General features: G+C 45.3%; 1 protein-coding gene across 2 annotated transcripts in view; it reads right to left on the reverse strand.

Moving 5' to 3' along the window:
- Positions 1-5,226: 5,226 nt before the first annotated feature.
- Positions 5,227-13,320, reverse strand: part of KDM1A (lysine demethylase 1A) — a 64,177-nt gene continuing 56,083 nt past the window's right edge. For both annotated transcript variants that reach the window (XM_082862322.1, XM_082862321.1), the window contains 6 exons: positions 12,084-12,216; positions 10,085-10,272; positions 9,547-9,661; positions 7,724-7,851; positions 6,885-7,031; positions 5,227-5,804 (listed from right to left, as the gene is read on the reverse strand). In XM_082862322.1, the coding sequence (XP_082718448.1) occupies positions 5,619-5,804; positions 6,885-7,031; positions 7,724-7,851; positions 9,547-9,661; positions 10,085-10,272; positions 12,084-12,216 (897 nt within the window). In that variant the 3' untranslated portion in view covers positions 5,227-5,618. The remainder of the gene's footprint in view (positions 5,805-6,884; positions 7,032-7,723; positions 7,852-9,546; positions 9,662-10,084; positions 10,273-12,083; positions 12,217-13,320) is intronic.

Raw genomic sequence — 13,320 nt, forward strand, 5'->3', positions numbered from 1 at the left:
ACTACAAGCTGGACATGGTCACCCAGGGCCAGCCTTCCCTGATGCATGAGCCTTCTCTCCTTGTCCCCGTCCCCCAGGTAGGATGGGCCACTCTGGCCCCCACATGAGGAAAGACATAGAAACCCCTTGTATCCCCGCCACACAACAGCAGCCAAATCTCTTCTCTGCTCCTTGGTGGGTTCTGTGTCATAGGGCAACCCCTTCTGTGGTTAACGTTCTGATTTCTTAGTCTCTTCACCGCATCCAGTTCACTCCTCATTTGCCCCAGGGGCCTGTGCACCCACCAGCCATCAGCTCCATCTAGGGGGTTCCATTTCTTCCCCTGTGGAGTTCCTCAGACTTTTACAGGGGTTTATGGAACTACCCTTTAGGTTGAAGTTTCTCTGACTGGGCCCCCGGGCTGACCATTGATTGCTGGGGGCAGAGCACACGGGTACCCACCTACTGGAATGACATCACACCCCCCCCCCCACCAACCCCGGCTCTCTGTTCACCTTCCAAAGGCACCTGGAAGTGCACGAGCCTCATGCATCTCCTTCCCTGGGCACCAACATGCTGCTGGCCTTGCCTGCTCCTCTCCTGTGGCTGGAGACTTCAGGCTGACTTCGTTGTTTTCTCCTTTGGAATACTCCCAGACTAACCTGGGCCTGACCCAGCATACTCTGCCTTCTAGGAAGCGCCAGCACGGGGGAAAGTAGACAGGAAGAAGCAATTTCCCCTTAGTCAATCCACAAAGCAATGGCTCCATGAAAGGCATGGACTTTGTTCCTCCTCCTTATCCCCCGTGGAGGAGGTATCGCACTTTACCAAGCTGATGCATTCCTACAGAAGTGGGCCCATGATTTCTGCAAACCAGCTATCATTATGATGACTTCATTGGAGGAAAGGTAATACGTGCCCATCAAGGGCCCTAGATTCATACAATTCAAAATATAGCAAACCTTTCAGGAAGCCACATAAAGAAAAATTGATTAGATTCCTTATACCAATCACGTGGGGAAAGAACCGTACATTCTTGGCACTGCTTTTTCTAAGCATTCTCTCAGTTCAAAGAAGGGATCCCCTTCAAAGGCTACCTTTATGAAGCAGACACTGTTCCTTCATAGTGAAAGAGCATTAGAGTGGAAGTCAGGAAAGCTGAATTTTCTTCATGGCTTTGTACTTCCTTGCTATGTGACCTTGGGCAAGTCATTGTCCTCTTGGGGCCTCAGTTTCCCTATCTGTAAAATGAGTTCTTTGAAATGGATGGTCTCTAAGGATCCTAAATCTGGCATTCTAAGATTTTTGTTTCCTCCCTGTGGGGGGTGATTCTTAATCGTGGAAGGTATTGTCCAAATGGGTTTACATGTGTCCTTCCCATCGCCTTTGTTTTCCTGGGCCTTATTCTTTCCAGTTCCCCATGTTTTAATGTCATGAGGATGAACTCAGAGAAGTTCCCTTGGCCTCACTTTTCCAGTTTATACAGTGAAAGGGTGAGGTTAGATGGTCTCTGCGGCCCTTTTCAACACCAACCTTGCCCAGTGCCACACAGCAGGCCACGTGCTTTCCACAGCACAAGGTGTGTATCTCCTGTTCCAGTGCTTCTTGAATCTTCTCTGCCTCCGCTCAGGGTGGGAACCAGCGTTTGCCCCTCCCTTGTCTGCATCAGATTTGGTGATCCTGGAGGAGGCTTGGGGAGCACCTACTTGACTTTCACGGACAGGAGTGTTTTGCTTATACTTCCATTTTCTGGAGTTTTGCCAATCTAAGGGTATTTGTCATGTGGCTTGCCTTTTCTTTACATTGCTGCCTCAGATACTCAAGATGCTGTTTTCAAAATCTCTTCCTGCTGCTTTTCCTGGGTCATTGGCTCAAGGCTGCAACCTCTCACTTGTAGCCTTCCTGCCATTCTTCTTAACTAGTTGTCAACCCTGAGAGTCCAAAGGAAACAGACCCCTGTGGCGGTCAACTGAGGCTATAGGAAATTAGGTCTGTGGTTCGTTGCTGGTGGAAACAGAAGGGCGCCAAACGTTGCCTACAAAGATCTCGCCAGTAATTCTTGTCTTTTTGGGCGTTGGGAGCCCTGGATTCTGGTGCTGTAGCTCCTGGTGCCAAAGTCTGGATCTTTCCACATTTTAGCAGCACCAACATCTGCCACCACCCAGAATGCTCTGTGGAAGAGGGGCAGCTATGGTGCCCTTTTGCTGGGGCTGCTATCTTAAAATCTGAGTGCAATAGGGTTTGATTGTAACAGTTATTTCAGGATAAATATTTTGTTTCCTTAATCTGCACACTTTCTAGAGCCGCTGTAAAATAGATTTTATTTTTAAATGTCCTCAGCATTGCAGAAAATATATTTGTAATAGCAGGTGAACGCTAGAGGCTCAGTTCCTCTGGGCTTCAAATGGCTGGCAAGGCTGGCTGTCAAATTCCAAAGTTGGAAGGCCTGTTTCTGAAAAGCAACCTAGGTGTGACCGTCTGGACCCAGGCCTCACCATCAGGGGTCCTGGAGGAAACTTCCAAATGGGAGACCTGATAGTTGAATAGTTGTCTAATCAAGCCAAATATTCCCTCTGTCCCAGCCAACAAACCCACTTTTATGACCAGCCTCTTCTGCAGCTTGGCTCTAACTCGGAATTTTACTGGCAGGTGTATGGGGTGTGGGAGGGTTCCTAGTAAGGTCTGGGAAGCTGGCACTCCAGAGCTGCTTGCTTGGAGAAAGTAGAGCTGGCTCAGTGCTAGGAGCTGGTCTCCTCCACCTGCCCCCGCCTGTCTGTCACCACTCTGGTACTAGAAACAACCAGAGAAAGCTGCAGGGACGGTGGGCAGAGAAGTTGCGGCTGTTTCTGCTTTTGCATAGCAAGGAAACAGTTCCTGGGTGGGCCACAGGGATTTGAAGTGGGGCCAAGAATTCCAGCCTCGGCCACAGGCAGGCCTGCACGTGACGTTATCACCCTCGTGGGGTGTGGGAGCGTCTGTGTTGCTCTTGGACTTGCCATCCTGGGGCAGTTTTAGTTCTTTATATTTAGTGAGTTAGTGCCATGTGCTATCGTTTCCCAGTAAAGGAATAGGGACCCTGCCCCTGGGTCCCCAGCTGCCTTTGTTGGTGTGGGTTTATCATTACTCTGACAAGACTGCTTTGGAAGAGCTGCTTTTAGGGATTACCTTTTAAATACCCCAGGGTGGGGAACAACAGGGTTCTCCTCAAAGCCTCACAACCAAGATCATAGGGAAAGGGGCCCTACTTTCCTGCTGCTTCACAGCTCAGAACATGTACTGAATGGAATGTATTTTTAAGAGAATAAAGTCTATTTTTTTTTTTTTTTTGTATTTTAAAGATCGGGAGGGCTAGGGAAGTAGCCCTCAAATAAACTGTTATTACATTATAGGCCCCCTTGCTAGGGGACACATCAGTATCTGTCGGTCCACACCTACTTGCTCAGGCAGGTGCTCTGGTCTCTCCCCTGCCCCTTGGAGTCTAGGTGCAGCAGCTTCTCCTACATTCCAGCTCCAAGCATGGGACCAAGGAGGCCAGACCCTGTCGCTGGAAACCAGGGCGAAGCCATGAGCAGTGACTCAGGGCTCCTTGGGTGCATGTGTATAGTTGAAGCTGCCTGTCTGCATGTATCCTCTGGCTCTAATGCTGTCTCTGTTGGCTCTGCAGCACAATATGTAACCAATAAAGCTCCCTAGTTTCCATGTGCTTTGTGTGAGTGTGAGTCAGTGATGCCATTTTTCTTGATGTCATCTCTGTGTACAGCTGTTGCTGTGCACTGGTGCAGCTAGTATATTTCATTAACATTTACTGAAAATACTTAGCCAATTACTGATGCCGTAAGGACTGGAAACATAGCTGAGGCTTGGGAAAGGACATTTCCTCGGACTCATGTAACTGGACTTGGAATCATATAGCGCGCACGCGCACACACACACACACACACACACACACACACACACACACACACACACACACACACACACACACACACACACACACACACACACACACACACACACACACACACACACACACACACACACACACACACCTACCTGTGTCGTCTCCCAAGCTGCCTATGTCGTTTATTTAAAAAACAAAAACTCTTCAAAGACCACATACCACTGGATCAGACACCCTAACCTCCTGAGGTAACAATATTCATGGGAAAGCTAGGATTCAAATATAGGTTGTGGTCCAAAGTCAATATACTTTCTACTACACGCTCTTCTCACCTTTACATCATAGTTGCACCACTTGCCCTGATCCTGGTGTGCAAATTTTTCCCATGGTTGTCACTCATTCCAGGATGAGGAAAAAGCCCTCTCCATCTTCATCTTCCAGTCAGACCACCAATGTAATGTCCCTTAAATCTTACTAAGAATAAAACCTCATTTAAACTAATTATAGGGAAGAATTGACTAACGGGAGTAAAATCCAACTTCCAGAAGCAGATTATGTACATAACTTACAGTAACATAGTCTGTTAGGAACCCTTTGGAAGAAAAAGGCACTGTTCCCTTTTTGTAAAAATGTTTTAGTCTTACGTGGCAGAAACGAGTTTGCAAATGTGATTAAGGATTTTGAGGTGGGAGAGAGATCTGGGTCGGCCTTAAATGAAATCACTATAAGAGGTGAAAATAAATGAAATCCTTATAAGAGGGAGATAAGATCTGAACTACAGAACAAGAGAAGGTGATGATGGAAGCAGGGATTGGAGTAATGTGCTTTTAAGATGGAGGAAGGGGCCACAAGCCAAGGAATACAGTCACTAGAATCTGAAAGAGGCAAGGAAATGGAATCTTCCTTCAGAGTCCTTCAGAGTCTGCTATGATAATTTGTTACAGCAGCAATAGAAAATTTCCACTATGTTACCTAAACCCTTGATCTCCTTAAACTTTTATATCAATACCTTGGACAGAAGTGGAAAGTTAGCATATACCCATGGAGGGAATCTAGGGGAATAAAGCCAGGATGGTCTGCCAGAGGCCCACCCAAACTTTGTGTCAAGGCTTGTGTCTTATCTTGAAAATTCATTCAGTTTCCTAATATCCATATGCTTGACCTGCAGCTTCCTACCCCTGGCACACGGTCACCCCACAGTCCCAATGGGGAAGTCTAGCCCCACAGACCAGGAAACCCTTTGCTTTTATGGGAACCCCCCTCAATCCTGTCTTCTGACCAGACCAAACCATTTTCTCCTTTATATAAACATCCTCTTTATTTAAACATGGATAAAAACTGGCATTTTCAAAGGAGTAACACCCCTGCCTTATATATAACTCGAAACCTAAGGGGAAACAAAAAGATAAGACTAATTTTCTATGAAGTTTTATTCTCAAAATATAAAAAACCACCACACACAAAGAGACTAACTAAGATGTTCTCTCGCAGCACTTGCTTGCCTCAGTCCTAACGAAGAACACAGACTCCCACACTAATGGACAAGTGCCTCCCTAGCTCTAAGTCACTTAAAGGCGGCAACCTCCTTGGCCACCTGACCACCAGGAGCTCTAGCAGTTGCTCTGGAGCCCAGATGCCAGGGTGAGTTTCTCAGTAGAATCTAATATTGCTAGAAGAGCTTTGCTTATGCAGCAAAAGACACAAACACATCGGCCTCTTCCCTTAGAACACATCCATCTCACATGCTCGGGGACTGCTGGGCAGGGACGCCTGGTGTGGCCTGGCGAGGCAGGGTATACATGGCCCCCAAGAACTGGTCTGCAATCCTTCCTGCTTCTCTCAGCCCACTCAGCAGAGCACCATGGACCGTGGCTGGGTAGTTACGGATTGTATGTTCTCCAGCAAAGAAGAGTCGTGGAATAGGCTATTGCAGGAAAAAAAATTAGAGAAAATCAGCAGGCTGCAAACATGCCTTACTGTTGTGTTTGAACTGCCAAATTCCTGCTGGATTTTGAGGGCTCACTACCTGCCCTCCCCACCCCATTACTGGCCCATCATTCTCCCAAAAAGGGTCTACCTTTATCAGCAGGCATTTTCCTAGAACAAACAGAAGTAGAAATGGGGCAATAAAACTCAGCCCAGGGCTTCCCTGGTGGCGCAGTGGTTGAGAGTCCGCCTGCCGATGCAGGGGACACAGGTTCGTGCCCCTGGTCCGGGAAGATCCCACATGCTGCGGAGCGGCTGGGCCTGTGAGCCATGGCCGCTGAGCCTGCGTATCCGGAGCCTGTGCTCCGCAACGGGAGAGGCCACAACAGTGAGAGGCCTGCGTACCGCAAAAAAACAAAACAAAACAAAAAACTCAGCCCAGCCTTAGTTCTAGGGTGATGCTTAACTGCATCTGTGTTTATTTATCGGTTTAATTCTGGGGGATACCCAGTTGTAGAGCTTCCTTTGCCTAATGTATCCCCTACTAGAGGTGTGGTGTTCCCAACTACTCTGAACCAGAGAGAACACAGCACTTGTCCTCATTCTGGAACACTTCGGCCTCTCAGCTTAGAGCAGGCCTTACTTACCACAGGGTCCTGAGAAACCCTGACTACTCATAAAGACTTCAGGTTATTTCTCAGGGGCATTCCTGGAGGCCCCTAAGTAATTGGGATCCTGCAACAATCCTACGAGCCAGTACAAAATGGGGCACAATTAAAGATGGTTTTGTTTTTGTTTTTTAGGAACAAAAGTCTGAATAAGGAAAAAGTAATTGGTTTTTACTCTGGACTCTTGCATTCTGAACACAGACTGTCTAGACTGACAAGGACAACATGTAACGAATTAGACACAAACATTGCTCCTCCCTTTCCCTCTGCTTTTGGTTATCTGAAAGGGTCCAAGGGTCTAAGACTGACTAAAATCTAAAAAGAAAACCAGTGGCACTATTTTTACCCTGAAATCCTGGGATACTGGCCTGTTTCCAAATAAGCCCAGGTATAGTTTGCCAGTTTCTCACCTGTGGGGCACCTGGAATTGAGGGGCCAGGAGTGATTGGCTGAGCCATTAAGTCATAGTCATTTCCAGATGATCCTGCGGCTACATAGGAGTAGGAGCCCCGGGCCCAGGGATCAGCACGCCAGCGAGACACCACTGTTTCCTTGGGCTAAAGGAGAAACCATGAGTGGAAGTTATTACTGGACCCCAAGGACAAATCGGTCATTTCTGAAAGGTGGAAAAGCTGTGATGGGTGGGGGCTACAAGTGAGAGAAAGGCAAGAGACACGAGAGTTAGCCAAGTGATGAATGCTGCTGCTATAAAATAAAAAAAATGCCTTCAGGCTGCAAGGAAGCCTCCAGATTGCCTTCTCGCTATGAATCCAGAGATCTACCCAGGGATTGATCTCTATTCCCTTTTAAAATTCACATGAAGCATTAATATGCCTTCTCTCAAAGGAATCATCAGGGACTTAAAAGTGTTCAATGGACCTAAAGAAAGAATAACAGAAAAAAGTACCCAGAGATTCTCTTGAGACTTCCCTTGGGGAGTTGGCCACTTCATCTGAAAGGTGGCTGGGGAATTGGGGGTGGGGATGATTCCACAAGCAGAGACAACAGACAACACAAGCAAAGAAATGCGGCAAATAGCCTTCTCAATCCCCTGGCCCATGTACTGGGGGCTTTTCTCAATCCCATACTTAGGGCATGAACTCTAAACATTAGCATTCATGTAAACCCAGCACACAATTCTGGCTGAAACTGTCCTGACCAAGAATCTGTGCTGCAACTCGAGATACATCAAACCCTGCTTTAGTCTAAACCCCAGATCCTCACCTGCCCCTGCCCCTTACTTACTTACCTGGGGCACTGCACTGCTACCAAAAATCCCTTTGAGAATGGCCAGGCATCGGCCAACAATCACATCATCACTTATGTTTTCCATGATGCCAGCAGCTTCTCCTGCCACTAGTGCCAATAGTATTGGAGCTAGAGAAACAGAAAGGACAATTCCAGGGTTTTCCGACAGACTTTTCTCAAGTACCTCCTTATCAGGTCTCACATTATTCTTGGCTGTTTGAAATCTGATGACAGACATGCACCACTCACGCTAGACACACGTTTCTGAGCCAGCAACTTGAATCCTATCCCCAGAAGGGTGCTGGCAAACCACAGTGAAGTGTGACTCATGTACTTCATTGCTTATAACCTGGCAGAATACAGAAGTCCTGAAGATATAACTTCAGATCTTGCTATCAAGTGTCCCTATATTTAGGCACAGAGTTCTTAGACATCTCCATGACCAGGGCTGCATCCTCTTAGCTGTCATCCCAGGCCCTTCCATACTCATCATCACCCTTACTCACCCATTTCGTGACTCTGTGTGCAACAGGCTTATGCGATAGCCACAGTACTAGATGCTAGGGATATAAAAACTATAAACTAGACTATATACTCCAAAAATCAACAACAACAAAAATAATCATAGAGACAATTACGAACTGTGATAAAAGCTATGAAAACACAGACTACAGAGAAAAGAATACAAGGACATAATTTCATTTGAGGCAGTGGGAATACATGTGTCCTGGAAAGTCTCTTTGAAATAGTAACATTTGGGCCAAGCCCTGAAGCTGCATAGAGTATGCCACATTGGGAAGGAAGAGAAGGAGAAAAATAAAAGCACCCCAGGCCCAGGGCACAGTACAATGCAGAGGCCCCAGAGCAGAAAACAGCATGGTACATTTTAGGATTCCAGGAGAGCAGACAAGTGTGCCTGGAGGCTGGGGAGGGCCTGGACAATGAAGAAGCTGAGTAGAAAAGAAGGGTCAGATTATTCAGCCTTCATGATGGCCACGATAATGAAAGCCATCAAAAGAAAGAAGTGGTGATAGCAGTCAGTGGCTATTGGCAATTGAACAGGTATGAGGTAAGAGTGGCCTGGACTGGGAGGTAGGCTGTGGGAAAGAAGTAAACAGGTCTGAGAGAGAGAGTGAGGCCCTGACAGGACTTGATGGCCTAGATCAGGGAAGAGAAAGAGCACTCAGCTGTTGCTGGAAACAATGTGCTCAGGGAGCAAATGGCTCCTCTGCGGAGTTAGTGGCCCTGGCCGTGCGAAGGATGTTCAGTACCAGGCAGTGAGGAGTGATGGAAAGAACCACGTGTCAGTCAAACTGGTTAACTGATGTGTCTGCACTGTCAAGGCCAGGCCTCCTGATACTGCTGCAAAGGAGAATGTCTTACATCCTTTTCTTGGAATGAGGTAAGATCTAAATATACTTCTTTTAAAAAAAAAAGCTCTATATAGAACTAAGAGCAACCCAATTACAGAAGAATGTAAAACAGGAGGTAGGAGTTTGATAAATACATTCTAGGGAAAGTGATCAAAGATTCAGGGGCAAGTCAGATACAAAAGTCTGAGAATGAGGAATACAAGTTTCCCTTTCCAGGAAGCTTCCCTGGGCCTGAGCCCGAGCCCCTGGCTGAGTTGATTTCTTCTTCTATGTTTTCTCTTGCAGTGCCTTGGCTTTCACTCTCACTCCTCTACTTCCTGCCCTGTTCTGAGGCTGCCAGCCTCCTTAATGTATCCCCCACTAGGTTGTGAACTCCTTGAAGGCAGGTATAATATTCCTAATTCTCTATTCCTATAAGGATGTATAAAGGTTAAAACTAGAAAGCCATTACCTTTATAGAGGTTCCAGAAGAGGAAGAGCTCACCCCTGCTGGCAGTCGTACTGCCAACATGTCCGAACAAATTGACACTTGGATCCCAGAATACCCGGTCAAAACACAACACGACCTATTGTAAAAAAGAAGCGTATAAGCTGGTGACAGCACTCAGAGAACATGGCTTTAAGCTAAGCACAGCTGTGCCTCAACAGGAAGTACTTCTTCCTCAGACCTTACTAAAATAAGTTCCTTCTAATCTACTCTCAGTATAAGCCTAGAAATCCCTATTATACATGTACTACTTAGGAAGACATTTAGCACTCTCTTTTTATAGGCTTGGGTTTGAGAAGTGACCCCAGAAGACAGTCCTCATGGATACTTTACATATAATTAGGTACTAAAGTTAATGAACTGACAGGCCTCACCCTGATATCACAGAGTTGATAGCACAGCAAAATGTTCAAAAACGCAAACCTCTCTCCTCTCTAAGTGGAGGGCAATCAGACTGATATTTGTACACTGGGTATGTAGAGAGGTACCTAGGGCAAGTTACCTTGTTAAGGTTGCCAAATCCCATCCTTTGGACTGCAGATGTTTTCCATTCAGGAAGAGGCGGCACAAACTGAACAGCTGGTGGCTGCTGCTTCAACACACCCAAGGGAAGGGTACAGAGAACTGCATCACACTTATAAATAAACGTCTGGCTCGTGGAGCGGGTATTCACAGCTATCACTTCACATCCTAGACAGGTTAGAGGAAAAAGGCTTTATTGGTGATAAGGATGATAATGACAAGGGTATTGAACATTTAGTGCACAGTAGAATCTACATGCTATCTCAGTTAATTCTTACTACAAGTTTGTGAAGTCAGTTCTGCTCATTTTCTACAGAAGAAAACTGAGGCAGAGGTGAAGTAACTTGTCTAAGGCCATACATGTAACAAGTGCCAGGATTTAAACCCAACAGTCACTTCAGAGTCCTCGATCTCTACCACCATACTACCCCACCTTCCCGACTGATACACTGGGGATCTTTTGGACTAATAATAGGACCTTATCATTTACCAAAGTTAAGTAAATTTAGACCAAAATTAAGAGTAAAATGCCTATCCCGATAGAACCAATATCTCTCCACTGTGGTTAGGCGCTCACTAAGGACCAAAAGAAGAATGATATCAGAAGCTTGTGGTGCCGATCTAAGGGATGCAGCCTAAAACCACAGAGCATGCTATCCTTGAGAATATACAGTGATGCTTAGCTTGCCAGGATATGAATGAGCTCAAAGCTGACCACAGAAAAGGTACTGAAAGTAAGTTAATGTAATTCTCCCTCATTTGTGTTCAATTTTTTCTTCAGTAAATGCCTCTTTACATAATTTCTGAAAAATACATAGATAGCTCAAAGAAAGTATGACAGCTCCACACATGCCCATTTTCTGTGGCCAAAGAATTAGGGAAAATGACACAAAAGCTAGTCTCACTGTTCTCCACCTGCCTGCAAATGGCTATTTAAGGCTGTAGATCTTCTCAACACCAGCAGCCAGAAGCTGCCTCTGAAGGGAAAACTAAAATCAAAAACTGTTACACTAGGGGCTTCCCTGGTGGCGCAGTGGTTGAGAGTCCGCCTGCCGATGCAGGGAACACGGGTTCGTGCCCCGGTCCGGGAAGATCCCACATGCCGCGGAGGGGCTGGGCCGGTGAGCCGTGGCCACTGAGCCTGCGCGTCCGGAGCCTGTGCTCCGCAACGGGAGAGGCTACAACAGTGAGAGGCCCGCGTACCGCAAAAAAACCCCCAAAACCCAAAAACCCCCCAAAAACCCAAACTGTTTCACTGGTTGTTAAAAAAATTATCTGTGGTGATCTCAGCAACTCTAGAAAAGGGGCCATGGAAGGCAAGACTGGTGGCCACATCTCCACTAGTCATGAGAGCCCTTAGAGAGCAGGGGTGACTAGCTTTCTTAAGGAGTTCAAGACTATTAATTCCAAAGGTGGGTGGATGATGGGCTCTCTGCACTCCACATGAAATGCACCCTGAAAGCAGCAGTAATGAGCACAGAGCCTACTGCCAAAGGAATCACAGGGCAATTTCATCTCTGAAGTCAACCTATCAGCAAAACTGCTCCCAGAATGAGAAACCAGCCTAAGCAGTTAGCCCACCTGAATAGGAAAAGCCAAAAACCAAGATGCAGATGGTGAAATACAAGGGGTGGGTCCCACTGGAGCCCTAGGGGCCCAAATCCTGGTATTTAAGAGCATACTTAGCAAAATTAGATCCAAACTCCCTGGCTGTTTACTATAATATCAAACTAATATGCACAAACTGGAGACTCTAAAAATTGCCCCAATTTTCTGGTTTATACTATGATGGGGTCAGAGCCTCTAAAGGCTCTACAGCCTCAGTACTTTTGTAAATGCAAAATTTTAAATTCAGGAATCATAGTTTATGAGACATTCTATCAGGAGATGTACCTAAAATTTTTTCTGTAGGTCAAACTCAACAAAAGATCAGTACCATGTTTCAAAGTAAGAGATTTATCTTACCAGTAAAGACGTACCTGAAGCTGTGTAGCGAACCTGCCGAACTGCTGTATTCAGTTTAATGTCCAGGCCTTCTGCTAAAGCCACAGGCACACATGAGTAGCCATTCCTCACTGTCAGGTGGCTGCCAGTAAACTCAAAGTCATCATCCTAAAGAAGACAGAAAAGAACATATTTTCACACTTTCTTAATCTAACTTATGCCATTTATATTGAGTCCTACAAAATAACACTGAAAAAACACCAGCTTGTGGAAAGCCAATATTCTAAGACAGAAATTAAATAATAATTACTCAGTCTTCCACTACAGCTGCCCCAGGAAACTAAAGGGAAAACGGAAAGAACGCCAGAATGTCACTAATAGCTACCTCTGGGCAGTGAGATTGGGGCAGTTTCTTTTCTTCTGTGATAGACTTTTTATCATCCCAGTCCTACACCACCAAGTCCAGACTACCCACGGTGGGCAGGAGAGGGAAGGAAGCTTATTCAGTAAATTCAGATGATACCATAAAAGTTTGTTTGGCTTTTGTATGCACTATAGATGTGGTAGGATATCAGATTCACCATCCTAATTACATTTTCTTCTACATAACAGCAAAATCAGTTTTTATGGCTTAAACTTACAGGTTTTTAAGTTGAGGAAGACTTCCAAAACTAAAGTTGGTCAAACCAGATGTAATCTAGGATTATAAAGATTCGCCCAAGATAATCCATGAAGAAGTCAAGATTTGGCCTGGAAGAATTCCCAAAATGATTTCATGTCTTTGAATTTACTGAAAAATTTTCCAAATAGAGAAACTTTTGAAGGCTAGTTGATATTTCTAATTTCATGAAACTCCTGGGGAAAACATACCACGATTCTTAGGAATTAGATAAAAATATACTGGGCTGGCAGCACAACTCTCACTACTTAGTGACTGACTCATTTGTTCCCCATATGGATCAGTTCACATCACCTACATTCAAAATTTAAAACGATTACAAATGAATACATATTGCAACATCAAATGATAGATCAGTGACTAGAGGTAATTTAGTATTTACATGAAAAACCATAAAGAAACTGGAAATTCTACAAGATTTATACCACTAGCAAGTGCAATCCTTGCCAAATTCAAATTCTAAAGAATACCAGGACATAATCTGAAGATGAAGAAGTAAAAATAATTTTACTAGGAAAATGTATAATGAAAATGAAAATATGTAAGCAAAATATAATATTTACTTCTATACAATCTTAAGTCTGGCCAAAGTC

This window comes from Leucopleurus acutus, assembly GCF_964270905.1.
Source record: "Leucopleurus acutus genome assembly, chromosome: 2".
Classification (NCBI taxonomy): Eukaryota; Metazoa; Chordata; class Mammalia; order Artiodactyla; family Delphinidae; genus Leucopleurus; species Leucopleurus acutus.